This window comes from Mchenga conophoros, linkage group LG19, assembly GCF_057382185.1.
Source record: "Mchenga conophoros isolate Kocher_MC1m ecotype Shallow Benthic linkage group LG19, M_conophoros_male_GT1.1, whole genome shotgun sequence".
Classification (NCBI taxonomy): domain Eukaryota; kingdom Metazoa; phylum Chordata; class Actinopteri; order Cichliformes; family Cichlidae; genus Mchenga; species Mchenga conophoros.
The window spans coordinates 1,585,957-1,611,686 of NC_140544.1; the positions used below are offsets into that span (position 1 = coordinate 1,585,957).

A 25,730-nucleotide genomic window follows, 5' to 3' on the forward strand; every position below is an offset into this window, starting at 1 on the left:
GAGCACTGCTCATAGAGAGGCTGGTATTCACTGTATTGCCAACTGTTTTTGTCTTTGTATGAGTTTGTGTGTGTATTTTGTTTCACAGGGAGCACTCAAATGGGGTTCGTGTAGGCCTCCATAGTGGCAACCTGTTGCTCAGGAGCTGCACCATACGCAACACTGAAACGGTGGTAGGCATCGTAGTCTATGCTGGTAAGCTTGCAGTTTTATTTTGTCACATCTGAACATTAACAGTTACACTGGCTTTTTTCCAAAGTTTAAAACAAATTACATCCATAAAAGAAATGGAATTTCTTTTCATAAGAAAAACTGAAAATGTTGTTTCAACACAACATTTTACTCGTTAATTTGCGCATATTGGCCTCTTACTTTGTTTTTGTTTTTTTTCCCATATATTTTTATTGAAATTTTTTATAGTGCAATACAAACAAATGCTGAACACCCTCACATTCACACACCCATCCATACATCAAACCTGCCTACATCACATTCAAATGTAGAAATGAGCATCGTTCTCACAGTAATACAAAAATACAATGGGTTAGGATGGACAACATTTTCCCTTCCTTCCCTTCTTTTTCATAAATGTCCTTCATCCCCACTCCCTAAAATATCCATATATGGCTTCCACATATTCACAAAGTCCCAGTGTTTGCCCTTGGCAATATATGTTAGTCTTTCCAGGCCTAGAGAGATTGCAATTTCCTTCTTCCAGAGTCCCATGGAGGGAGCATCCATACTCTTCCAACATAGCGCAGTGGCTTGAAGTAATCCATAGTCCAGTAATTTAGTTTTTTCCCCCGATTGCTTAAATTCCCTTGGATATATTCCAAGTACACAGAGTTTTCCTTTTAAAGGGATTTTTACCCTAAACACTTCGGACAGATATTTGATAACATCTTTTTAGGACACTCCCATAGACAATGAAGAAGAGTCCCTTTTTCAACTAAACATTTAGTACAGATCCGGAATATCATTGGACATATGATGAAGCTTGACAGGTGTTATATAGGTTCTCATGAGAAATTTATATTGCAGTAGTTTAAAGCGTGTGTTTGTTTGTTTTTGTGCTTTTAAGCAAGCCTGGTTCCAGTTGTTGTCATCTATGTCCTCTTGGATCTCGCTTCTCCAAGCATCCAGTTTATCTGCTGCTGAGTCTTTGGAGGAAAGCATCAGTAAATTATAATATACAGAGAGAAAACCTTTCCCTTTTGTGTTCTTAATGCATGCCTCCTCTATTTTTGTTAATGGTGGAAGTTCAGCAATCCTTTGCAGTTTTGATGACAAATAGTTTTTCAATTGTAAATATTTAAAAAAGTGCTTTGGGGGTATTAAATATTTTATACATAACTGATCAAATGTGAGCAGCATGCCGTCTGCATATAGGTCTTTCATTTTTTGAATGCCTTTATTTTTCCAAATTTTAAATCCTCCATCACTTTTACCTGGTGTGAACTTTCAGCCACAGGAGACCAATAATACACAACCAACTGGCTGCAACAGTTTACAGGAACATCTGCACCTCGTTTGCACTAAATTTCCCACTGAGAGTCAACACCAAAGGTAGTTGAGAACAACAGGGCTAACGTCCTGACGATGGAAAAACTGGAGAAGTGTGGCTCAAGCAGATTTCGAGATATCATAAACTCTTTTTATTTGAAAAACTTGTATGTTTAGTTATAGTAAGTTTTTATGTGGTAAAAGCGGTTTAGCTATCTCTTTTACTTGAACCTTATGTGCTCGAAGTCATACTAAACAGAACATTAAGTTATGCTCATTCTAAATGGAGAATTTCCCACTTACAAGTTGTTATCCATGAGACTGCAGTTTCGATAGCAGATCCGTCCCTGGCTCATCACATTCAGCTTTAAAACACCAAGACTGGGACAGAGAAAACGTCCAGCTCGAGGCTTTATATGGGAACCGTACCAGTGCCTCCATCTGTCTTTTCATACTTATTGTCCATGGTAACCCCACGCCCAGGAATCATCACTGTTTATTACTTTGTGAAATATAAATATATAAATAGGGTTAGGGTCAATGTTCTGTTGATCTGTATTCTTAAACTGTTCCAGGAAAAGACAATTATAAATAGCCACTGTTCATAATAAGTCTCATCTTGGCTTCTCGATGCCATACATGATCAAAGAAAAGCCAGAGACCAGAAAATCTTTGCCAAAGATTTGGCAAAAATGTCCAATGGTAATGACTCGATTCAATTTTGACTGTTGGAAGTTGCTCTGTCTTGTAGAGTAACAGGAAGTGAAGACATTTACAGTTGTGTGAAAAAATGTTTGCCCGAGTTCCTGTTTTGTTTTGTTTTTTTACATGTTTTTTACACTTGAATGGACATGTTTATTATTAAGGGGAAAAAACCCAAACCCACATGGCCCTGTGTAAAAACCTACAGTAATAACTGTAAGGCCTGATTACAGCCATGCCCGTTCTCAATCAAGAAATCGCTTAAATAGGACCTGCCTGACAAAGTGTAGTAGACCAAAAGCTCCTCAAAACGTCCTTATTAATGGTTTTTAAACACACAAATTACCTGATTTCCCACTTTAGAATTTCATGAATTTTAGTTAATAAAAAGCTGCCATGTCTCAATATTAAAAACTATTTACAGCAAAAACAATGTTATTAGTTGTACATACTTATCAGAGTTTGACCAAAGCGACTGAGGAAGCTGCGTTAAAAGATTTAGAGGCTGTAAAACATGTTGACTTGTGTATGAATAAAGAGTGCTGTTCCCGTCTTGCTTATGTAGTTTCAACAGATAAAGTCTTCATAGATGGCTGTGTTCTTCTCTTGTTATGGACTCAGGTCATGAGACTAAAGCCATGATGAACAACAGCGGGCCGAGGTATAAGCGCAGTAAGCTGGAGAAGCACCTGAATACAGACATCCTTTGGTGTGTGGTCCTACTCTTCGTTATGTGCCTGACTGCTGCTATAGGTCTGTACTGACACTGCTGTATCACAGCTCTCACTTGACAACAGCTTTGACTGGTCACAGTATTCTTCTGATGGAAACTTTGTAATAGTGCACATTGTATGTTGCCGATAAGAGCAGCGAGGAATGGCCAGTAAGGATTTCATTTGTGTTCAGGCCACGGCCTCTGGATGAACAGCTTTAAAGAATCCATCTTCCAGGTCGATACTGAGACGCCTCCTGCCCTGGCTGGATTCTATATATTCTGGACTATGGTCATTGTGTTGCAGGTATGTTAACTTCAGACTTGGGCCTCTCATTTGCTGCTAGTGTGGTCTTTTCTAGGATAACCAAAACAATTTTAAAATGACACAAACTTGATGGTGTAAAATCACAGGAACCTGTGCTTGAATTTTTTAGAAGGATTAATGCTTTTTGTTCAACAGGTGCTGATCCCAATTTCTCTATACGTGTCCATTGAGATTGTGAAACTAGGCCAGATCTACTTCATCCACAACGACCTATCCTTGTACAACAAACAGCTGGACTCTAGGATCCAGTGCCGTGCTCTCAACATTACCGAGGACCTCGGTCAGATTCAGTACCTGTTCTCTGATAAAACAGGAACGCTGACAGAAAATAAGATGGTGTTTCGCCGCTGCAGTATCTTTGGAGTTGAATATCCTCATGAGGAAAATGGTAGAAACCGCTATTATTGTTAGAATGCTTTGAATTTCATTGACTTCTGTTGTTAACATATTTTCAGCATTGAAGGGAATTCTGTAATTACAGTAGGAATGCAGCTAGGACGATGAGTGCTTACACAACAGCATTTATACAGACAAGATGTTCACCTTGTCTTTAGTGCCTTAAACTTTTGTACAATGTTGTCTTTAGTTGAGGTCATTGTCTAGAATATCGTTGTCACTCAATATCACAAACTAAACTTCTTCATGGAATTCCACAGACACAAAGGAGTAAAACAAAGAACAGCATGAAACAAAAACATTTTCATCTGAATGTTTTTGCTTCTCCGTAGTGTATTTGTTTTTGATCATTATCCCTCTGTGAAAACCACCTTACTGTCGTAGAGGACTGTGTGTCTTGGAGCTGTGTTGTCAGGGGCTTTGTTTTCTGTAAGGTCTCACTAGGCAAAGTTGTCCTGGGTGAAGGCCAGGTGAAAAGCAATTCATTGACTCCTGTGAAATGAAGAAAACCAAGCAATCAGTTCACGCTGGCCAGGATACAGTTGCCACAACCCCACCCTGAGGCCAAGTTTGGGTTGGGGGCCCAGGGAGAGTGCCTGGTAGGCGGCCTTTAGCCTGTGGGGCCCGGTCAGGTGTAGCCTGAGGAAACAACAAGGGTCTGTCTATCCCCCGGCCTGCTACCTGGTTTTCCCAGAGGACAAGAGGGTTGCTTTCCGGCACCCTTGGGTTGTTGAATGGGAGTGGACTGTCAAGCTGAAGGAGTTTTATTCAGCTTGGTTAGCCTGTGAGACTCTGGAGGCAGCTAACAATTAAAAGCAGGCCAGGTTTGGCAATGGCTGAAATTGCTGAACTCAGGTGTGGGAGTAGTTACCGGTCACCTCAAAGCAATTCTTTGAGGTGACTAAGGAGGCGAAAGCAGTGCTCTGCTCAAACATGCATAATGCAGTTAAGGTCCTGCCAACTTCAGCTGAGGATATAGTCAGGCAGTGGAAAGACAAGTTTGAACATATCCTCCGTCCCACAGACAACCTTCTATAGAAGAAACAGACTTTGGGGACTAGGGGCCTATGCCAGGATACTGGAGAAGAGAGGCTGTCCATTACTCTAACTTCAGATTCAGGGCAACAGTCGGTTTATGTCCTGCTTGTAGAACACTAGACCAGACCTTTATCCTCTCAAAGGTATGTAGTAGGAGTTACACTTTGTGGTCCTAGAGAAAGCATATGACCATGTCCTGTGGAAAGTGCTGTGGGTATATGGGGAATCCCACTCCCCTAATGCACCTTCCACATGCGTACAATCACACTGAGAACTTGGTCTACATTGCTGGTAATATTTCTGACTTGTTGTGGGTTTTGGACTTCACCAGTGATTGAGTTGATCATTTTTATCAGTGAGGGGAGGTAGACCCAAGACACACTGGAGATTATCTCTCTCAGCCGACCTGGAAAAGCCTCGACATTCTGAGGAGCTGGAGGAGTTGTTGGTTTATAAGCTACTCCCCCTAGTGGCCGGGATGGATGGATGGATATTCATTATAATTTATTGGCGATTTCAGTTAAGCATTAAATAGAGCTGTTCTTCTAATTTAATGACATACGTCAAGTTTCAGTCTGCTGCTGTTGCTCCATGGTCTATGCTCTATTGTTGTTTAATACAATGAAAGAAAGAAGGTCTAAATGGTATCAGCAGAGATTTGAAGCACTTTGAGGTGACAGTTGTTGTTTTTTGGCACTATAATGAAACTATACTAAACTAAAAAACAAACAAACTTAATTAAATTAAATTAACATCAAAATGCTTGAACTGGAGGAGAATAACATCCAGTAAATAAAACATTCTGACATCTGATCATAAATAAGATAAGATAACCTTTATTAGTCCCACACGTGGGAAATTTGTTTTGTCACAGCAGGAAGTGGACAGTGCAAAAGTTATGAGGCAAAAATTAGAATACAATAAGAATAAATACAGTACACAACTGTACAGAATAGAATAAAATAAAATACTATATACAGTAGAATAAAATAAAATAAATATACAATAAGATAAAAATAGAATACGAATACAAATACTATATACAACTGAGTAAAAATACAACGATGACAGAAAGGATTATTGCACTTAGTATTATTGCATATGTATGGATGTGTGTGCTTGATCAGTTAAAGTCTTTATTATGGAGTCTGACAGTAGTGGGGAGGAAAGACCTGCGAAATCTCTCCGTCCCACACCGTGGGTGCCGCAGTCTCCCACTGAAGGAGCTGCTCAGTGCTGTCACAGTCTGCTGCATGGGGTGGGAGATGTTGTCCATCAGGGATGACAGCTTAGCCGCCGTTCTCCTGTCACTCACCACCTCCACTGGGTCCAGAGGGCATCCTAGAACAGAGCTGGCCCTTCGGATCACCCTGTTCAGTCTCTTCCTGTCCCCAGCAGAGATGCTGCCGCCCCAGCAGACCACACCATAAAAGATAGCAGAAGCCACAACAGAGTCATAGAATTTCTTCAGGAGTGGGCCCTCCACTCCAAACGACCTGAGTCTCCGCAGCAGGTACAACCTGCTCTGCCCTTTCCTGTAGAGGGCGTCTGAGTTATGAGTCCAGTCCAGTCTATTGTTCAGATGAACACCAAGGTACCTGTAGCTGTCCACAGCCTCAATGTCCATACCTTGGATGTTCAGTGGTTGCAGTGGAGAATGTATAAAGATTTATTAGATTTTAGACAATACAGCACACATTATCCTTAAACTACAGGCATGCTAATGACAGCCTGCATGGTATCATTGTTGATGTGTTGTTATGTGTGTCAGCTCGAAGGCTTGAGGTGTACGAATCAGAAAACACCGAGACGGCTGTTTGCTCTGTGACTCTGAAGTCAGGCTACAGTGGGAAATCTCTGAGCTGTCGCTCTCTCAGCTGCAACCGCAGCTCTGCGTCTCTTCACACGCTTACTGCTGAGCCAATGGAGGAGGATCAACTGTCGGGTCACGTCCAGCCCAGGACCGGCGCCTTCTGCAGCCGCATGGTCAGATTCTCTCACACACATCAGACATCATGTTTGCATTGTTAAAATAATACTCATGTTAAAAGATGTTTTTATAAAACAAACATTTTGTAATTTTATAATTTATGGACCCTGGGGTATATAATCAGAGGCCATGTCTACTCCAAACACAATGCCAGCTAAAAGTCTGAACAAATCTAGTCAGTCCTTTTTTAACTGTGACATTATCAAAACTTTGAAATGGCACATGTTGAGACTTGTGTTACAGTAATACAAAGTAGTTACTGTTTACTATAACAACACACACTGGCACACTGCTTAACCAGGTGCGTGAGGATCCCCTAGGCCGGCGATTTTGGGCAAGTGTTGGTTCACTACCCAACGACACCAACATTCTCTGCTATCACAGAGAAGACAAACACCTTACAAATGTGGTGACAGTAGTGCATGTGGTCAAACAGTGTTGTTACCTGAAATGACTTCTAATTAAAAGATGAGCCTCATCACAAGTCATCTCCTTATGCTGCAAACCTAACTCATGGTCATGGTCCAGATTAGAGATTAGCAGGTATGACATCATCACCGTCTGACTAATCACTTACCAGAAAATGTCTAAATCTAATGTCTTTGTGTTATATAATCTATAAAATCTGGATCCTTAGCTTTATTCCTTAAATTCTTTTTTCCTACTGGCTGCAGTTTTATTCTTCTGTCGGTATTAATATACAATTCTAGGATTGGACACCTATTTGTACTTGTTGACCTAAAATATAATAAAACATAGTCTAGTCCTATCTTTGTGCTTATATTACTTCTTTACTTTCAAACTCTTAAAAAACACCACAAGCCTGTCCTTTAAACATTCTTTTAATGAAATACTCATCGCATCACATCCTGTTTGTGAAAGACAAATATTACATTTTGATAAGTCCGTTACACAGTCAGCACCTTTGCCAGCTTTCCTTCCTGTCCTCAGACTTTAATCTACACCATCTGTAGCTGTTATGCTGCTGCAGTTAAAACAGCGCAGAGTGTTTAACTGCTTTTTGCCGATTGAACAGTTTCTCTTCATTTGTAAATTCAGTTGCTCTGCTGTCAGGACATCCGTCCATGTCTTGTGATTGGTCAGATGTTGGAAGTGGCAGTTCTTTAATTTGAATGTGGGAGAATCCCTGAGTAAATATGTAATAATCAGCTCTGTGTGATCATTTCTCCTGACTGCAAATATTACTGTAAGTGAATCCTGATAATCAGAAGATTCCCTCGGTATGCTGACTTCACTTCATAGTTACGGTTTCAAAAGCAGACAGTTCAACATTTATGGAATGCACATCAAAAACTCGGCTTGGAGACCTTATAAAAAGTTGGTTTTATTAATTACTGGTAAATATAGTGCTGTTTTTGCCCCCTTTTTGAATTCTTAGTTTTTTGCATATTTCTCACACTACATTTTGCATGTAGTGAACTCCACTGCTTTTACATATTATTCCTATTGTTGGCATGTTGGGTAAGCACCTGCCGCTCCTGTGTTCAGGCAAAGGAGGTGGTACCAGACCCCGCACTTGGCAGGAAGCTGAACTGGCTGACAAACCACTCCTCATCCGAGACTCCATCCAGCATGGAACTCACCTACATAACTGACTTCTTCCTGGCTCTGGCCATCTGTAACAGTGTGGTGGTTTCTTCGCCCAACCAGCCTCGACATGTGGTGAGTAAATAACACATAAAAGATGTTTCCAACATTTGTTTTGATTTACAATGAAATGACTTACATGGTGTTGTTGGAACAATTTGCTCTTTTGTCTGTACTGACGAGCCTATTTAAACATTTTGCTTAGTTTAGTCTGTAGAGTGATGTCATTCAGTGTGATGTTTAGAGGTCCTCGTAATCTTTAGAATATCAGTGTGAAAGGACTTGATATTTCCTGACTTGGATTAAAATGTTGTTCAGACATTTTGGATAGAAAAACAAATGTGTGTCAGGACTGTGATGATAAAAGAACTGATTCCCAGTAGTTCAGTTCCTTGACATTGTTGTCTGCCTGCCTATTGAATCCGTTTATCCATTCCACTTGCACTTGTGCTACAATCAGCTGATTTCAGATTGTATGCTAGAGGAGGAAAACAGTGGCACGGTCTACAGTGTAGATATAGACATGATAATAAAGTGGAAACTGCATCCACGACAGAAACAACTGCATTACGCTGCTAACACAACTTCAGCTCTTTACAAGTCCCTGCACAGACAGCACAGACTAAACCTAAGCTAGCCAAGAACCCAGATTTATGTTAAAGCTGAACAAACACCAACAGTCAAGCTGCCAGACCCTGGTGTTAAACAGGTAATAAAGGTAATAAATGGATGAGCAGTCAGGCTGCAGCCTTGGTTTCCAACATGTTTCTACAGTAGAATCACTGTTAAAGGCTCTTTGTCCTGTTTTCATCTTTGCTTTGTGCTGCCGGCTTTGTGTTCATATCTAAATACCAGTGGCTTTCCATCAGGACTTGTCAAATATAAACATTATTGACAATATTTAAAATGTACCAAAGTAAAGTGATTTCTCTCTTTGATGACAAACAGCGCTGCCATAAAGCTCCTCGCCTGTCGATTAGAATGTGTATCCATCATTAACATTACTGTCATCTTGTGGCTGCAGTTATTTATACAGCGCCAAATCGCAACAGCAGTCGCCTCAAGGGGCTTAATATTGTAACATAAAGACCAATAATCCAGAGAAAGCCCAACAATCAGACGACCCCTATGAGCAAGCACTTTGGCGACTGTGGGGAGGAAAAACTCCATTTTAACAGGAAGAAGCTGAAGGCTGTGGCTCTGACCGTGTCTGGTCTATAATAAAACAGGGAAGTTGAGCAGGTGCAGGGTCAGCAGCACTTTTATCTGTTTTCATCTTTGTTCTGTAAAAGTCACTGCATGCCACTGCTAAGAGAAAGATAATATGTGTGTCCTGCATGTATATATGAGACAATGCGTTTCACCATTTTATGGAAAAATGCAAAAATAATGTTACAAGTAGTGTAACAGATTACTTACATCCCTTTTAAGAAAGGTGTTCTGCGTAATACATTATGTTTTTTGAGTAATGACCCAAACACTGACCATAACAAGCATTTGACGATACTACATGCTGTTAATATTCACGGATGTAAAGTCTTTGATACGCTGCTTACAGATGATGGTGACCCTCAAACAGAGACAGCGAGAACTGATAAGGAATCAAATATATAAGTTACATCAATAATGGAATGATAACTCGACTGAAGATGAGTGTGGACATGACTTCAGAGTCCAGACTCAAAGTAGTTCAACATGATTTTTTTGACTCCAGACGATCGGACGTGTTCTGACAATACGGCACGCTGAAATATGTTTGCATATTAAAATAGTCCTTACTTTCTCTTAATCATCATATAAATAACTTAAAGAGCCTAAATGCCTAAAAATGTAAAGGTTGAACATGATTTTGAACTTTACATCACCACAATATCTATTTTTGAGTCTAATGGATATTTATTCCTCGTCAGTTGACACAAAATACTCCACAGTAACAAAGCTGTAGCTGGTTTTCACTTTGTGCAGAGATTCGACTAATGGGAAAGATTCTGGCTTGATTCATTTACATTTTAATTAAAAATACAGTAAAGTGTTCAGTAGTGTAAAAATTCAAAGAATAATTTCAGGGGAAACCGTCTTGACTTTTTTAGCACGAGTTCCAGCAGCTGACTCTGTTTTCTTGTTCCTACAGATACCTGAAGAACGGACACCTCTAAAGTCTCTGGAAGAAGTTAAGTTGATGTTTCAGCGTTTCAGTTTCTCTCCCTTCTCCGCTCTCTCCCCTTCCCAAATCAAAGGCAGCCCTCACAGCTTAAAAAGCAGGCTATTTATTAGGGGGAAGAGAGGCTCTCTCACTCTCTCCACTCCCGTGAGCAACACCACAGACGTGTCAGGCTCAAGCCAGGAAAATGACTCTAAACCAGACTTATCTGCCAGAGAGGAGGAAGAACAAGATGTGGAGGACCAAGAGACAGAGGATGACTTAAAGGATACACAGACAAACCCTGATGAGGCAAGACAGAGCATGCAAGACCTGACCAAACAAGTGGAAGAGATAACCGATGAACTGGTGTATGAGGCAGAGAGTCCAGATGAGGCAGCTTTGGTCCATGCAGCACGAGCATACCGCTGTACCCTGAGGGGTCGCTCTGCAGAGAGCCTGCTCGTGGATCTGCCAGGAATCGGCTCCCTGGCTATCCAGCTGCTCCACATCCTGCCCTTTGACTCCAACAGGAAAAGGATGTCCGTAGTGGTTCGCCACCCTCTGACGGGACAGGTGGTGGTTTTCACCAAGGGTGCGGACTCAGTCATCATGGACCTGGCTGAAAGCCCCACAGGTAATTAAAAGGAATATTTAAGATTGATTTCCTACTGATTGATGATTTTAGAACAAATGACATTTATAATAAGAGCAATGTCTTTCATCAGTGTTCCTTTGTGTTTTATATGTGTGTTTGTTGTTCTCCGGTGCAGATCAGACGGAGGTATACAGTCACATCAAAGAAAAAACCCAAAAACATTTGGATGCTTATGCCAGAGAAGGCCTCCGCACACTCTGCATCGCTAAAAAGGTAACATCTCTGAGAAGTGAAATCAAATAGCTTTGTACAGAATGTCCATGAATACACTCTTTCACAATGTAGTATTTAATTTAATGGTTTCTCACTTTAGCTGGATGCAAAGATCTTTGATGCACAGACAGCCATAAATCAGTTTGAAGATTTAACACTTTCCTGATCTTTTGTCCTCAAGCTCCTTGTAAATTATCAAGGAAAGACATGATGGAGAACTGATAAAGCAAAAGAGAATTGCAGTGCTTAGAGAATCCAGTTAAACTTACTACACAGGTCACATGTGATGTTGAGATTTTTAACATGGATCTGCTCTTCTGAAACTGTGTTTTGGACGTGGACATCAGAATGCAAAAAAACATTGGATATGTTGCCCCGTGCATTCTTGTTGTTTGAAGCAGGTCACATAAAAGAGACTTGTGAAAAGGGAAGGTAAATGCTTTTAAATTTAGCATTTAAATTTGTTACTAATCTTGTCCAGTCATAACTTAATATCTGATCCTTCAGTGTAACTGAAGTTTTCATTTCAATTATATTTTATTTATTTAGCACAGAATCGCAACAACAGTCGCCTCAAGGTGCTTTATATTGTAAGGTAGACCCTACAATAATAGATACAGAGAAAACCCAACAATCATATGACCCCCTATGAGCAGCACTTTGGTGACAGTGGGAAGGAAAAACTCCCTTTTAACAGGAAGAAACCTCCGGCAGAACCAGGCTCAGGGAGGGGCGGGGCCATCAGCTGTGATTGGTTGGGGTGAAAGAAGGAAGACAGGATAAAGACATGCTGTGGAAGAGAGACAGAGATTAATAACAGATATGATTCGATGCAGAGAGGTCTGTTAATACATAGAGAGTGAGAAAGGTGACTGGAAAGGAAAAACCCAGTGCATCATGGGAATCCCCCGGCAGCCTATGTCTATTGCAGCATAACTAAGGGAGGATTCAGGGTCACCTGGTCCAGCCCTAACTATATGCTTTAGCAAAAAGGAAAGTTTTTAACAAATGACAGTCGTCCAGCCTGGAAGTAATAAATGCATGAACTAGTTTTTCAGCGTCACTCTGAGACAGGATATTTCTAACTTTAGAGATGTTGCACAAATGGAAGAACGCAGTCTTGCATATTTGTTTAATATGTGCGTTGAAGGACATGTCCTGGTCAAAAATGTGTGTTATCTGGCTTCATGGACAGATAGAGCTGGGTGTCATCAGCATAGCAGTGTAAATGTATGCTATGTCTTCTAATGATGCTGCCTAAGGGAAGCATGTATAATGTAAACAGAATTGGTCCTAGCACTGAACCCTGTGGAACTCCATAATTAACCTCAGTGTGTGAAGAGGACTCTCCATTTACATGCACAAACTGGAGTCTATTAGATAGATATGATACAAACCACTGCAGTGCAGTACCTGTAATACCTACAGCATGTTCTAATCGCTCTAATAGGATATTATGGTCGACAGTATCGAACGCTGCACTGAGGTCTAGCAGGACAAGCACAGAGATGAGTCCACTGTCAGAGGCCATAAGAAGATCATTTGTAACCTTCACTAAAGCTGTTTCTGTGCTGTGATGAGCTCTGAAACCTGACTGAAACTCTTCAAATAAACCATTCCTCTGCAGATGATCTGTTAGCTGTTTGACAGCTACTCTTTCAAGGATGTTTGATATAAAGGAAGGTTGGAGATTGGCCTATAATTAGCTAAGACTGCTGGGTCTAGAGATGCTTTTGAGTAAAGGTTTAACTACAGCCAGCTTGAAGGCCTGTGGTACATAGCCGATCATTAGAGATAGGTTGATCATATTTAAGATCGAAGAATTAATTAATGGCAGGACTTCTTTGAGCAGTTTTGTAGGAATGGGGTCTAAAAGACACGTTGATGGTTTGGAGGAAGTAATTATTGAAGTTAACTCAGAAAGATCAATTAGAGAAAAAGAGTCTAACGTAACATCAATGGTACTAAGAGTAGCTGTAGATAATATTACATCTGTGGGATGATTATTGGTAATTTTTTCTCTAATGATAAAAATTTTATTTGTGAAGAAGTTCATGAAGTCATTACTAGTTAACGTTAAAGGGATGGTTGGCTCAACAGAGCTCTGACTGTTTGTCAGCCTGGCTACAGAGCTGAAGAGAAACCTGGGGTTGTTCTTATTTTCTTCAATCAGTGATGAATAGTAAGATGTTCTGGCTCTGTGGAGGGCTTTCTTATAAAGCAGCAAACTATTTCTCCAGGCTAAATGATCATCTTGTAATTTTTCTGTTGAAGGTTAAAATTTTCCTGTAACACTAATGATTTTAACTAAGCTAACACAAGACGAAGGCTAAGTTTATTTATATAGCACATTTAAAACAACAGAGTTGACCAAATTGCTGTACATTCAGACTGTGTCACTGCACAGTCTGAAGAGGATGGAGGAGATTCCAGGAGACAAGCAGTTAATCTAGTAAAGCTGCACAGGGCCTCCTTGCACTAGTTGTTCCCTCGTGCAAGGAGGAACAGGATGATAGCACCGCCAGAGGCCTTAGAAACGAGCTCCAGCAGACCACTGGTGTGAAAATCTTTGACCCAACTGAACTGTCTGTCTGAACTGGAGCTTTGTGATTCTGTTCCCCACTGTTGCTTCTTGGTCTCATTTCCCATTCATATTGAAAGATCCCACAGTCGGTTTGAATACATGACAGACAGCCAACTACTGACTTTGTAGTTACTAATATTTGCTTGATCTGTTATTGATTACCTGCAGGTTCTGAAGGAGGATGAGTATGACTTGTGGCTGAAAGCACACATGCTGGCAGAGAGCAGCATAGAGAACAGAGAGGAGCTTCTTCTGGAGTCAGCTCAGAGGCTTGAGACCAACCTCACTCTGTTGGGTAGTCACTGCAGCTCAGACTTAAATCATTCGATATCAGAGCTGAAATACCAGCACTTAAAGCATATGCGTGTGTTTTCAGGTACCACAGGGATTGTAGACAGACTCCAGGAGGAGGTTCCAGAGACCATTGCTGCTCTTCAGAGGGCTGGGATTAAAGTTTGGGTTCTCACTGGAGACAAACAGGAAACAGCCATCAACATCGCTTATGCCTGCAAACTTCTATGTGCCAGTGACAAACTGCTGACAGCTAACTGTGGAAGCAAGGTCAGTGAGTGAAAAAATCTTTGTTATTTTACTGTAGAGCATGTGCAAAAGGGTGTAAGGTCTTCTTCACACACTGTGCCCTTTGCATTAGATGGAGGAGTTGTACAGGGAGATGGGTGCGTTTGGCTCATCTCAGTCTCTCACTAAACATGCTCCTGTGACTACCCAGCAGTCACACCATGACACCCCAAGTATGACGGATGGAGTGTTGAGTGCGAGAGAAACTGACCTGAAAGATAGGATCATGGTAAAGCTGGACCCTCCGTAGTGGGTTACATAGAATATGTTAAGTACCCTCTGAAGGTCTACTAGAAGATGTAAATGCACCATAATGGAGAGTCCGTACTGCAACCATCACCAAAAAGAACCAGCTGATCTACACCACAGCAGCAGTGATCATGGAGATGCTTGGCTATATGATGAACAGCCCAAAGGAGCAGCGCAGTTCATGGAGAAGGAGTCGAGAGGCCAAGATCAAGGTAGCACGGAGGGAAGTTGAAAGTAGAAAGTTGAAGAAAGAGGTACCTAAGAGCTGCCTGTGCCTTGGAAACTCCCAAACAAAGACTTACAGCCTTGGCCAGCCACTTGAAGAAGCATACCACAGAGACAGAAGGCAGGAGCGTAAACCAGCTGTACTGTAGTGATAGCTGTAGCTATACCAAGTGACAGCAACATCAGGAAGAAGGAAAACCAGAAGCTGGAGAAGTGCCACGGGCTGAGAGAAGAGCTCGAGAAGATGTTGAGGGTGAAGGTGACGGTGGTCCCCGTGGTAATCAGAGTACTCGGTGCGGTGACTCCCAAGCTAGGCGAGTGGCTCCAGCAGATCCCGGGAACAACATCAGAGATCTCTGTCCAGAAGAGCGCAGTCCTGGGAACAGCTAAGATACTGCGCAGGACCCTCAGGCAGAGGACCCGAGCTTGAAGGATAGACCACCCACAGGGCTAGAGGGAAACTTTTTATATGATTATTTTATTATTTTTATATATTTCAGTCATGAAACCCTCAAAAACCTTTCTTATAAATCCTGTCTACACTCTTATAAATGCTTATTAAAAACTCATTTGTTCGTGTACACAGTGAATCAACTGTGTGTGAGATGAATGTAGTGTACAGCAAAGAAGAGCATTAGAGCATGTCCTCTTTCTTTTTGTTGGTGAGGAACATAGTGATGGGTTGTTTCTTCTGGACAAGGTTTCTATAGACATTTGTAGACTCATCCATCGACCAGTACTTTTACCAGTGCTAATGAACGTGTTCTATTTTTATTTATATTGTTATTCATTGTTTTAGGAAAGAAAATGCTTCTTTTACTGCATAAAATAATAAAAATCTAAACAAATACAAGTACCAATACGCAGCAGAAACCGCTTTCTGCAACTCGGATAGTTAGCCAATCATTGGAGCTGCTGAAAGATTCGAATTACAGCAAGCTGTCCATGCCTGAGGGCTTGCTTAGTGATAGGTTTGTAGCATAAACCTATTCGCTGGAACGTTCAAGACAATTTACTACACAGCGAAAGCAAGACACTTGCAGCCTCAGGAGTAGGAGTGGGTTTAAGAACATCAATTTCCAGATTCAAATTGATTTCATATTGAATAAAGCGATATCGATTCATTAAATCCTGACATCGATTTTTAAATATAAATGTATTTTGCCAGAAACACCAGAATCTCAGCTTAAAGCTCACAAAACTATTTCAACAACCGCCAAACAGCTAAAAGAGCAAAAGAGCAGGTAAACGAATTCACAGTGAATTTCAACTTTTACATATTATGCCAAATTACAAAACGCTTAGCTGTGTCTCTAACAAAACCTCTGTAACGACGCTCTGCTTCACTTCACTGGGGGTTATCTACTATAAAAATCCAGCCCAGGAAAATCTCCTTCATATTTTTCTGTGTTTTATCTTCACTTTGTTTGACATAAATGTGCTGTGATGCTTGCACCTCTGGTGAAGTCTCACAAGACTGAGATGCTCTAGCGTGACCTTAAAAAGGCGGTTCATGCTCAGAAACCCTCCAGTGTCACTGAATTGCAACAATTCTGCAAAGACAAGTGGGCCCAAATTCCTCCACAGTGCTGTAAAAGACTCGTGGCCAGTTATCGTAAGTGCTTGATTGTAGTTGTTGCTGCTAAGGGTGGCCCAACCAGTTATTAGGTTTAGGGGGCATTCACTTTTTCACACAGAGCCATGTAGGTTTGGATTTTTCCCCCTTATTAAAAAACACCAACAATCAATCAAATCCAATAAAACACTGGGCAGGAGAAGCCATGTCTGAACTCACTCGCAGCAAGCAGCCCACCAATTTCATGAAAGAAACAGTTGCTATATAACAGCTACGCTCCGCTCAGGCACATAACGGTCCTTTCTTTTCCTTCAGGATGCTTGTGCAGCTTTATTTGAGGATCTCATACTGGAAGTCCAGGGTGGTGAGAGTTTGACTGCCCTTACTGGAAATGGGGAATCCATGTCCAGCAGCTTCATTCTGGTCACAGATGGCCGGACGCTGGGTTGGGCTTTGGAGGACGAATTGAGGAGCAACTTCCTGGAGCTGAGCCGGCGATGCAAGGCAGTGATCTGCTGCCGTTCCACTCCACTGCAGAAAAGCCAAGTGGTCCAGCTGATCCGGGACCATCTTGGTGTCATGACCCTGGCTGTGGGTAAGAACTCAGCCAACAGAAAAGCAGCTTGGAGCTGATTGTTTATTATTCCATAAAGACATTTCATAACCCTTTGTCTGTTAAACATTTGAAATACAGATGATCTGTCATTGCATGAGTACTGTCAGCTTTATTTATCACATCACTGCTTGAAATAATTTGACACGAACTAGTGGAAAACAATGCTGCTGTTTCAGGTGATGGAGCCAATGACGTAAGCATGATTCAGGTGGCTGATGTGGGCATTGGGATATCTGGACAGGAGGGAATGCAGGTATTAACAAAGAAAAGAAATGACAATAATACTAGTAATAACAAAAAATACTGTCAAACCGAGGTCTTTACAGAATACTATGAAGCTACTGTTTGTTAGTATCGGTTTAGTTCAGCCTCCCATCCAAGACCATGACAGAGAACTCTTTGAGAGCTGTAGCTTTCTGTGGTTATATTAGACTCAGTGTGATATTGCATTCGCCCGTATCATCTGGTTTCACTCACCAGCAGGCGCTAAATGAGGCTAACGCTTGCGTTTTTTCTTCTTCTTTTCATTATTTTGCTCTGTGGTCATTTTTTGTTGTTTTAAATCTTTCTCCAGGCTGTGATGTCCAGTGACTTTGCTATTTCACGGTTTAAACACCTCAGCAAGCTGCTGCTGGTTCACGGCCACTGGTGTTACTCTCGTCTTGCAAACATGATTCAATACTTCATCTACAAGAATGTGGTAAGAGTCTTTTTTGACAGCTTTATAAAAAAGGTTATAAACGGCTTGACTGACGTTTCGCATTAAGGCGGGTGTTGAACTCACAGCAGTTACACTGTCATCCCTAAACTCACCTGCTCACAAGAAAACAACAGCAAATCATTGTTTTAGTCTTACAGCAGTTTTGTCTCTGTCATGTTGCTGCATCCAAATATTTGTTTCCGGTTTATTCTGCCTATTATACTAACGACTACATTTAATAAGACTTAATATGACTTTGGAGGGTTCCTGTTGTGGGACAGGTCTTCTCCCCGGCCACTGAGTCCAGCTCTCCCAGCATGTCTCAAATCTGTCCTGAGGTCAACACTAGTCTGACAAACCCAAAACACCTCACACAGGTTTGAGGCACCCAGCAGCCTTCCTACTCTAGCTTGCAATGATGCAGAGGACTTGTTGATATTGAGCTTTGCCTGTGCAGAGATTAGTAATGACACCTTAAAGTAAGAAGGTTCCTGATTAGAAAGAGAGCTGGGGGCCTTTTATATGTGGACTTTGCATGTTTTCCTTACGTGTGAGCCAAAAGGACACATTATTAGCTTAAATCAAACATACGATCAATGAACAATCATTTATCATCGTATCACTGAAAGGATAAAGAGCTGGTGCAGTGATTTACGACCACGACAAAGCCGTGGTTCTCTGTGTCAGCATGGAGCATGGTTGTTCACTGAGCTCCTTCCCTCCTTGCACCAAAGCTGCTCATGTTCTGCCTGAAACTAAAGAATCTCCCAGAAATGGCACTTATTCGTTACAAAACACAGAAGATTTTAGAGCAATTCGTTGTTCACACAAGGATAAAAAAAGTATTAAGTAAGGAAATTCCTCACTGCTGACTGTGTGTTTCTTACCTGCAGATGTATGTGAATCTGCTGTTCTGGTATCAGTTCTTCTGTGGTTTTTCTGGGAGTGTCATGACCAACTCCTGGGTGCTCATCCTCTTCAATCTAATCTTCACATCAGCTCCTCCGCTCATTTACGGCATTCTCAACCAAGATTTACCTGCTGACACTCTGATGGAGCTGCCCGAGCTCTACCAGGATGCACAAACTTCCAAGGTCACTGCAAACACATACATGCCACAGAAATGACGTACAAACTCTACAAAAGGCAGTTGCTGTTTAAGGATTTCATTTGTTTTTTCATTTTTGTCAAACATTTTCTAGAGTATGGTCATTGCTCCTAACAAATGTATTTTCTGAAACAGAGCAGCTTATGAACACAAAACCTTAGCGGACACAGTTAGCATCATGAAGTCTCAGCAGGTTTGCATCACGTCGATGAAAAAAGAAAACTGCTTAAATTATGAAAAGTTTATTGATCGCTACATTTATTTGGCTTTCAAAGTATTTTAAATTACTGAATGTAAACTGGTTCTGCACTTGCTATGATGAAACTCTAATACCTACTAATGTAGGCTTCACACTAACCGGGCTGCTAACTCATAATGTGCATACACATGATCACAGCAGTCCTGTATAACAGGAAAACACATAAATTCACTTTAATTAATATGTCAACAGCTACATTTCTGCGATCATTTTATTATTTGCACAGAAAGAGGAAACAGAAGATGGAAAATAGGGCACTATCATAGCCATACATGTGTACATTACATATAGTAGAAAAATCACAATGCACAAAAAGAAATGCATACCGACACCACCTGCTGGTTCATATGATCATGTCCCAACATACTTCTGTTGGTCCTTTTATCTGTGTGCTACCGCTAACCTCTGGCCTAGCTCATTACCTCATTATCGTTAAGCATGGGTCATTTGTTTTTCATTGAAGTGTCGTGGCCTGTGTTAGCCAAACAAGTATTGCATGTGTGACATCAGTAACACTCATATTTGTTTAGAAAGTGTAACAGATGATTGTGATGTCTTCACAGACGTTTGTTCCATACATGTTCTGGATCACGGTCCTGGATGCTTTTTACCAAAGCCTCGTTTGCTTTTTTGTGCCTTACTTTGTAAGTACACCATGCAAATCGTTACTTATCACATTCCTTCTATTTACATGCACGTGGGTCTGTCTGTCTTCTCCTCATGTTCTAAGATTTTCATGTGAGAGTGTTTTAGGGGACTTTTTTCTGTTTTCACAGGCATACGCAGGATCAGATGTTGGGGTGCTGTCCTTTGGCTCACCGATCAACGCATCAGCACTTTTCATTATTCTGCTGCACCAAGTGATCGAGAGCAACACGCTGGTCAGACTCACCACCACCACTCAAAATCATTTATACTTCAGCTGGGCTGTGTCTCAGCTACTTTGCCTTTACAATAACAAGTGTGTAGCTTAAAGGTTATGTGTGTTATATTAGGGGGTACAGCAGGGGTCTCAAACTCACGGCACAGGTCACCACTACTTGTTGACCTGAAGAAATCTAATGCAGTTTGTCCCTTGAAGATTTGTTTGCTGTTGTGTGCAATCTTAAAATAAATTCTTTAAATGATTTAATATGAAGGCAAGATGAGCAGAGAGCACGAACATGCTGAGGGATTGGCTGTGTTAGTTCAGTGAGAGTCGCACACTAATGTGTACACTTATGTCTGCACTTTGATTTGTTACATACGAACAAAATTAGTGCTGCACGTGTCTGTCCGCAAAGACAGGACCAATGTGTTTATCTGGTAGTTCAATGAAAGGCTTCAGTTAGTTAAGAGTGCGAAACAAGAATCTGCATTCACGTTTGCAGTTTGTTGTACAATATTTGAAATTTAAAAAACAAAAGAAAAACTACACTTTTTGTTGTTTGATTGTTTTTTGTACGACTTGAACACTAAAGTGGCCCTCACATGAGATGACAGTGGCAGCAGTGGCCCTCAGCTCATTTAGGTTTGCGACCTTTGGTGTAGAGCGTGAGGAAAAATGTAATCCAAGTCAGAACTGAAAATGGAAAGATTCAGGAGCAGCTCTCTCTCTTTAGTTGTGCTCTGGAGTTTTGAATCTTTTTCTTTTTTGCAGACATGGATTCATATGGTCGTGTTGGTGCTCAGCTGCACTTCCTATTTTGGTTTTGTACTGCTCCTCAGTGGCTTCTGTGTGACCTGCAGCCCCCCTGTCAACCCTCTGGGGATTGAGTTACTCCAAATGTCCCACTCTCTTTTCTACATCACATGTGTTCTCACTACTGTGGCAGCTCTGTTACCCAGGTACGCGCACACACACACACTGCAAAAACTCATGTACAGGTAGTGTATTTCCTTTGGGGGCACTTCATAACTCATTAATAATAAAGAGCTTTACTCTAATGACACCTGGAGGTGCCAATGTCGTCATCACCGACACAGCTATACACTGAATTTGTTTTGTCACTCCAGTGGTTTCCATATTTCAATTAAACAATGTGGCAGAGTGGACTCAAACGCAGGACTCGCAGGCTGGTTGAGGATGTTTATTGTGAAGGCAGGATGAGCAGGACATGAGACGACTGGCTGACTGAATGCACACAGACAGAGGCGAACACAAGAAAACCGGACGCACGTGGAAAATAAACAGAGACAAAGTACAAACTGAAAACACTGAGTCAACAGCCCAGGAAACCTGACATCACTTTCATTGCTAAAACATTACCCAGATATCCAGGATCGTTTTTAAATACAAATATTTTAATTTGTTTATGACCAGACATATGCTTCAGGTAAAATAGTGCTGGTTACCATGGTTTCCAGGGGTCTTTTGGAGTCTCCAATTTTCTATTTTTGGAAACACTAATTTTAATTGGACCAATCAAAATTAATACATAATTAAAATATTGCAGTATTTTTAAAGAAACATATATAATAAGCTGTAGGCAACAGCACTTTAAGGGATCCTGTTAGGAAAAGGTTTAAATATTAACCTTTAATTATATGGTTTTAAAACTGAAATCATACAATTCCATGTATTATATATATGTGTAAATAGTAAACAGCCCGACACACATAACTACAGTTGTAAACAAAAAAAAAGATTCTCACAGGACTGGTTTTGGCAGTCCGACAGCTAGATGCAGTTCACCTTTTAATATTAAAGTTCATTACAGTGAAATTAGGCAAAGACTGAAATAGGGCTACAACAATTCACTGAGTAATAAAATCACAAAAAATTCTTTGCTACAATGTTTCGTTTCACACGAGGCCCTGTAGTGTGTCGACGTGTTAAACGACACGACCGCGAGTGCTTTACCCGCATTTGCTACTAAAAACAGACCTGCACTATAACGTTTTGACAACATGAAGCCCACACAGCCTTCAGTTTGAAACAGAAACGCTGCTAGCAGCCGCAGTGATGATGACTCTGGGACAGTTTAACATGGAGCCGGTGTTCTGAGAAACCATCCTACTCTGGCAAAACGTCCTACCCGTATTATAATTTGACGGTGACCTGCGACTAACCATAACCTTAAGAAGTATTCCGGATGGGTGAGAGAAATGGAAGTTAATTCGGCGTTGGTGTTGTGCGCATGCGCCTCGTCTGCGCAAAAACATTGGGTAGGATGTTTTTCCTGGTAGGATGGATTCCCAGAATCCATCTGTTTACTGCGGAGCCCCTCTGATGACATGGTCCAAAAAATAAATATATTGAGGCCACTAAATACTATTTCAAGGGCACCAAATAGGTATAACGTGCGCATGAAATGCTAATTTGTGCCCATGAAACACTTGACCGATAACCGTGATCCTTCCCTTGCAGTTGGTTGACAATAAAATCTATCCCGGTGTCCAGGTCCTACTTACGTCTGTAAAGCAACTGGGCTCTCGATCTCCTGTTTAAATGTCTCTCCGTAATAATGGTTCCTTGCATTGCAGGCTTTTCAGAATGCATTTGTAGCTCATTCCCAGCCTAAAATAAAACTCAATCATACCGTCTCTGTCCACGGTGCATAGGTTTAGCCTACTTATGCATATTGTATCAATATGTTGTGCGCACGTTATCTATTTCGTTGCCACAAATGCATAATTCGTTGCCACGTTCTATCCAATTCATGGCCACAAAAAGTATTTCGAGGGCACAAAGTAGAATTTTGTGGCCACAATTTATTTATGTTTTGGACCATGTCATCAGAGGGGCTCCGTAGTTTACACACCACGAAGAGGCGGAGGCGTTACCGAGAAACCGAGCTCAGGTTGAGTGAAAGAAAACCTGTTTCTGGCGTACAAAACAGGAGCACAGTTCCAGTGATGACCATTAAAACCTTTACTGGGAAAAATCTAGAGTGCCGAGTCCTTCATCAAAGCACCTGATCAACTCCAACGTGAAGAAAAACGAACTTTGTAGCTGCTCCATTCACACACAGAGAGTAATCTGCAGTAACCCTCAGAAGTTATGCAGATGACCTGTTAATTTAATAGGTCATTAAGTTAATAGGTCATCCAAAGAGTTAAAAGCCAGAGAATAAAAATAGGCTTTTAATCTGGACTTAAAAACGGCACTGATGTAGCCTGTCTAATATTAAGAGGAAGATTGTTCCAAAGCAACGGGGCCACAGCAGAGAACGCCCGGTCTCCTCTGAGTTTCAGCCGTGACTTAGGGACTGAAAGCAGCAGTTGCTCAGCTGACCAGAGGGAACGAGTGGGAACATAAGGCTTTCAACAAATCAGACAAATAAACGGGTGCCAAACCATTTAAAGATTTAAAAACCAATAAAAGAAGTTTAAAACGGATCCTAAATTTGATTGGAAGCCGATGTAGGAGGCCAAAACCGGAGTGATGCGGTCGAATTTCCTTCTACCAGTTAAAAATCGAGCCGCAGCATTGTGCACTAATTGTAAGTGTGACAAAGTGCCCAGCTCCTATTAAAATGGAATTACAGTAATCCAGGCGTGATGTAATAAAAGCATGAATTACAGTTTCTAATGTTAAACATTGTGTTAATTCAGTTGCATTAGAATTTAAAAATATGAAAATAAGAGCTTTTTTTCATAAGCCACATTTTTTTTACACATGCCATTAAACTCATTGTTGTTAGATTGGGCCCGGGCATTTTGACTACAGACCGGCCCACCAGGTATTAAAGCCATAAAGACTTTGAATGAAAACAGACGCTGTTGTGACAGTGATGTACAGTCTTGTTGGTATATGTACGATTTCTATACATTTTACATCAGATAAAAACTTTGTTCGCAAGATTCAGATAATTATTTAATAACAGCGAGACATTTTAAATGAGAATAAGAAAGTATTTCTTTGTGCCCCCCTCTCCCTGTTAATGCCCTGCCTGCCCCCCTGGCAACACTTTGCTAGACCCGCCCCTGCACAGTTACCAGCTGTCAGCTACTTAGAAAAGGATCCTGGTGTTATTTGTCTCTCAGAAACAGTTCATAACTTCAACCCATTCATGTCACCTAAAAGGTAAACCTGTTTCTCCATCACAGCTCTGATGATTCAGTAAGGACATCTCCTGGTTTCATGTTTCCCTCTCACCACATATCCAAACCGACATCATGACCAGCAGCTTTACAGCTGTGGCTCCAGCAAACATCAGCTGATACTAGAAATTAATATTAAATAAATTCTAACAACAGCTGATCAAGCTTAAACGTGCTGCTGTTGTTTAGCGCGACATCCGCTGGTTTCCTCTTTCTGGTGCAAAGTGGGCGACAAACAAACGAGAGAGAAAAGCCGATCAGCTGATCATTGATCAGTTTCATGATAAGTAGCAACAGGAGAGGGAGGATGAGAGGATGAGAGAAGAAGAAACAGCTGTGCACAGAATAATTCCAGCTTTGTGTCTTTTCCATTGTAGCTGAAGTCCGGGACAAACTGTTCCTTTTCACCTCAACACGAAACGCGTAATATTTTCTCTGAATGCGAGACGATTCAGTTTTTTACGGAATGGTTGGAAACTCTAATAATTAACCTTATGAATAAAATAAAGTTCACTATCAGTAACATCATAGCACCCACCCAGCTGTATATAAACTCTGTCAAGCTGGCTAGAACACAGTACGAGTTATTGCAACTGAGGGTAAAAAGTCAGCATAACGAAAATAAACTCCACCTAAACTTAGTTTATATCTGACCCAGATAGACTGCAGGTCATAACTTCTTACCTGAAGTTCAGTTCACCTGACACTCGGACCGGCGGCCGCCTCGGGTCTCTGCTCCTCCTGCCTCCCCTTCCCTCATCCACCTGCCGCCTCTGTGGAAGCTCCGCCATAGCCACCACCAAACAACTGAGTTATTTTTACATTTTACACATCTGCCAGCATCTGGACAATCCACCACATTTTATTGTTTATATAGTTACAAAAAAACAAACAAACAAAAAAACATCGGCCCATAAAAACGAAAAATCACCATCGGCCCAAATGCCCAGTATGCCCAGTATGCCCAGTATGCCCGATGGCCAGTCCAGCTACGGGTTGAATACTTAAATATTATTTACATTACTTAATGTGTTCATCATCATTGCATCTGTTTTCAGCAGCACAAAAACTTGCTCCCTAATTTGAAAGTTTTTCAGGCAGACAGAGCAAAGGTACATTTATCTTATTTGATTTGACCTTTGACAGTACATGAGATTATTTATATAATTTTGCATTTAAGAAAAAGTTTTCTTTAAAAGTTTAATTTAAATATGGTACGTACATACAATCAAAGGGTTGAGGGGTTTTTGACAGGTGTTGTATGCAGTTCAACTTTCTCTTTTGAATAGTTACTATTTCTCATTAATAAGACAAAAGTATTTCTTATCTGATTACTTGATTAAACAGTGGAATAATAAATGGATTACTTGATTACTAAAATAATTGATAGCTGCACCCCCTACTGGTGCTGAGCAAGTGTGGCTTGCTTGTAAGAGTTTTCAGGAGAAAGTCTGTTCATGTAAAGAGAACAGCAGTATGGTTTAGGTTGCATCCGAGCAAACGAGAACAGTTTGTTATGCT

The 25,730-nt window shown here is 41.0% G+C and overlaps 1 protein-coding gene across 2 annotated transcripts in view; it reads left to right on the forward strand.

The window, feature by feature from the left end:
* atp10d (ATPase phospholipid transporting 10D) overlaps positions 1–25,730 on the forward strand; it is a 42,048-nt gene that overhangs the window by 14,645 nt on the left and 1,673 nt on the right. For both annotated transcript variants that reach the window (XM_085256150.1, XM_085256151.1), the window contains 17 exons: positions 89–195; positions 2,827–2,958; positions 3,112–3,224; positions 3,381–3,633; positions 6,451–6,665; positions 8,179–8,352; positions 10,409–11,054; positions 11,191–11,288; positions 14,041–14,167; positions 14,249–14,433; positions 16,817–17,096; positions 17,294–17,370; positions 17,692–17,817; positions 18,711–18,911; positions 19,748–19,828; positions 19,961–20,065; positions 20,824–21,011. In XM_085256150.1, the coding sequence (XP_085112276.1) occupies positions 89–195; positions 2,827–2,958; positions 3,112–3,224; positions 3,381–3,633; positions 6,451–6,665; positions 8,179–8,352; positions 10,409–11,054; positions 11,191–11,288; positions 14,041–14,167; positions 14,249–14,433; positions 16,817–17,096; positions 17,294–17,370; positions 17,692–17,817; positions 18,711–18,911; positions 19,748–19,828; positions 19,961–20,065; positions 20,824–21,011 (3,108 nt within the window). The remainder of the gene's footprint in view (positions 1–88; positions 196–2,826; positions 2,959–3,111; positions 3,225–3,380; positions 3,634–6,450; positions 6,666–8,178; positions 8,353–10,408; positions 11,055–11,190; positions 11,289–14,040; positions 14,168–14,248; positions 14,434–16,816; positions 17,097–17,293; positions 17,371–17,691; positions 17,818–18,710; positions 18,912–19,747; positions 19,829–19,960; positions 20,066–20,823; positions 21,012–25,730) is intronic.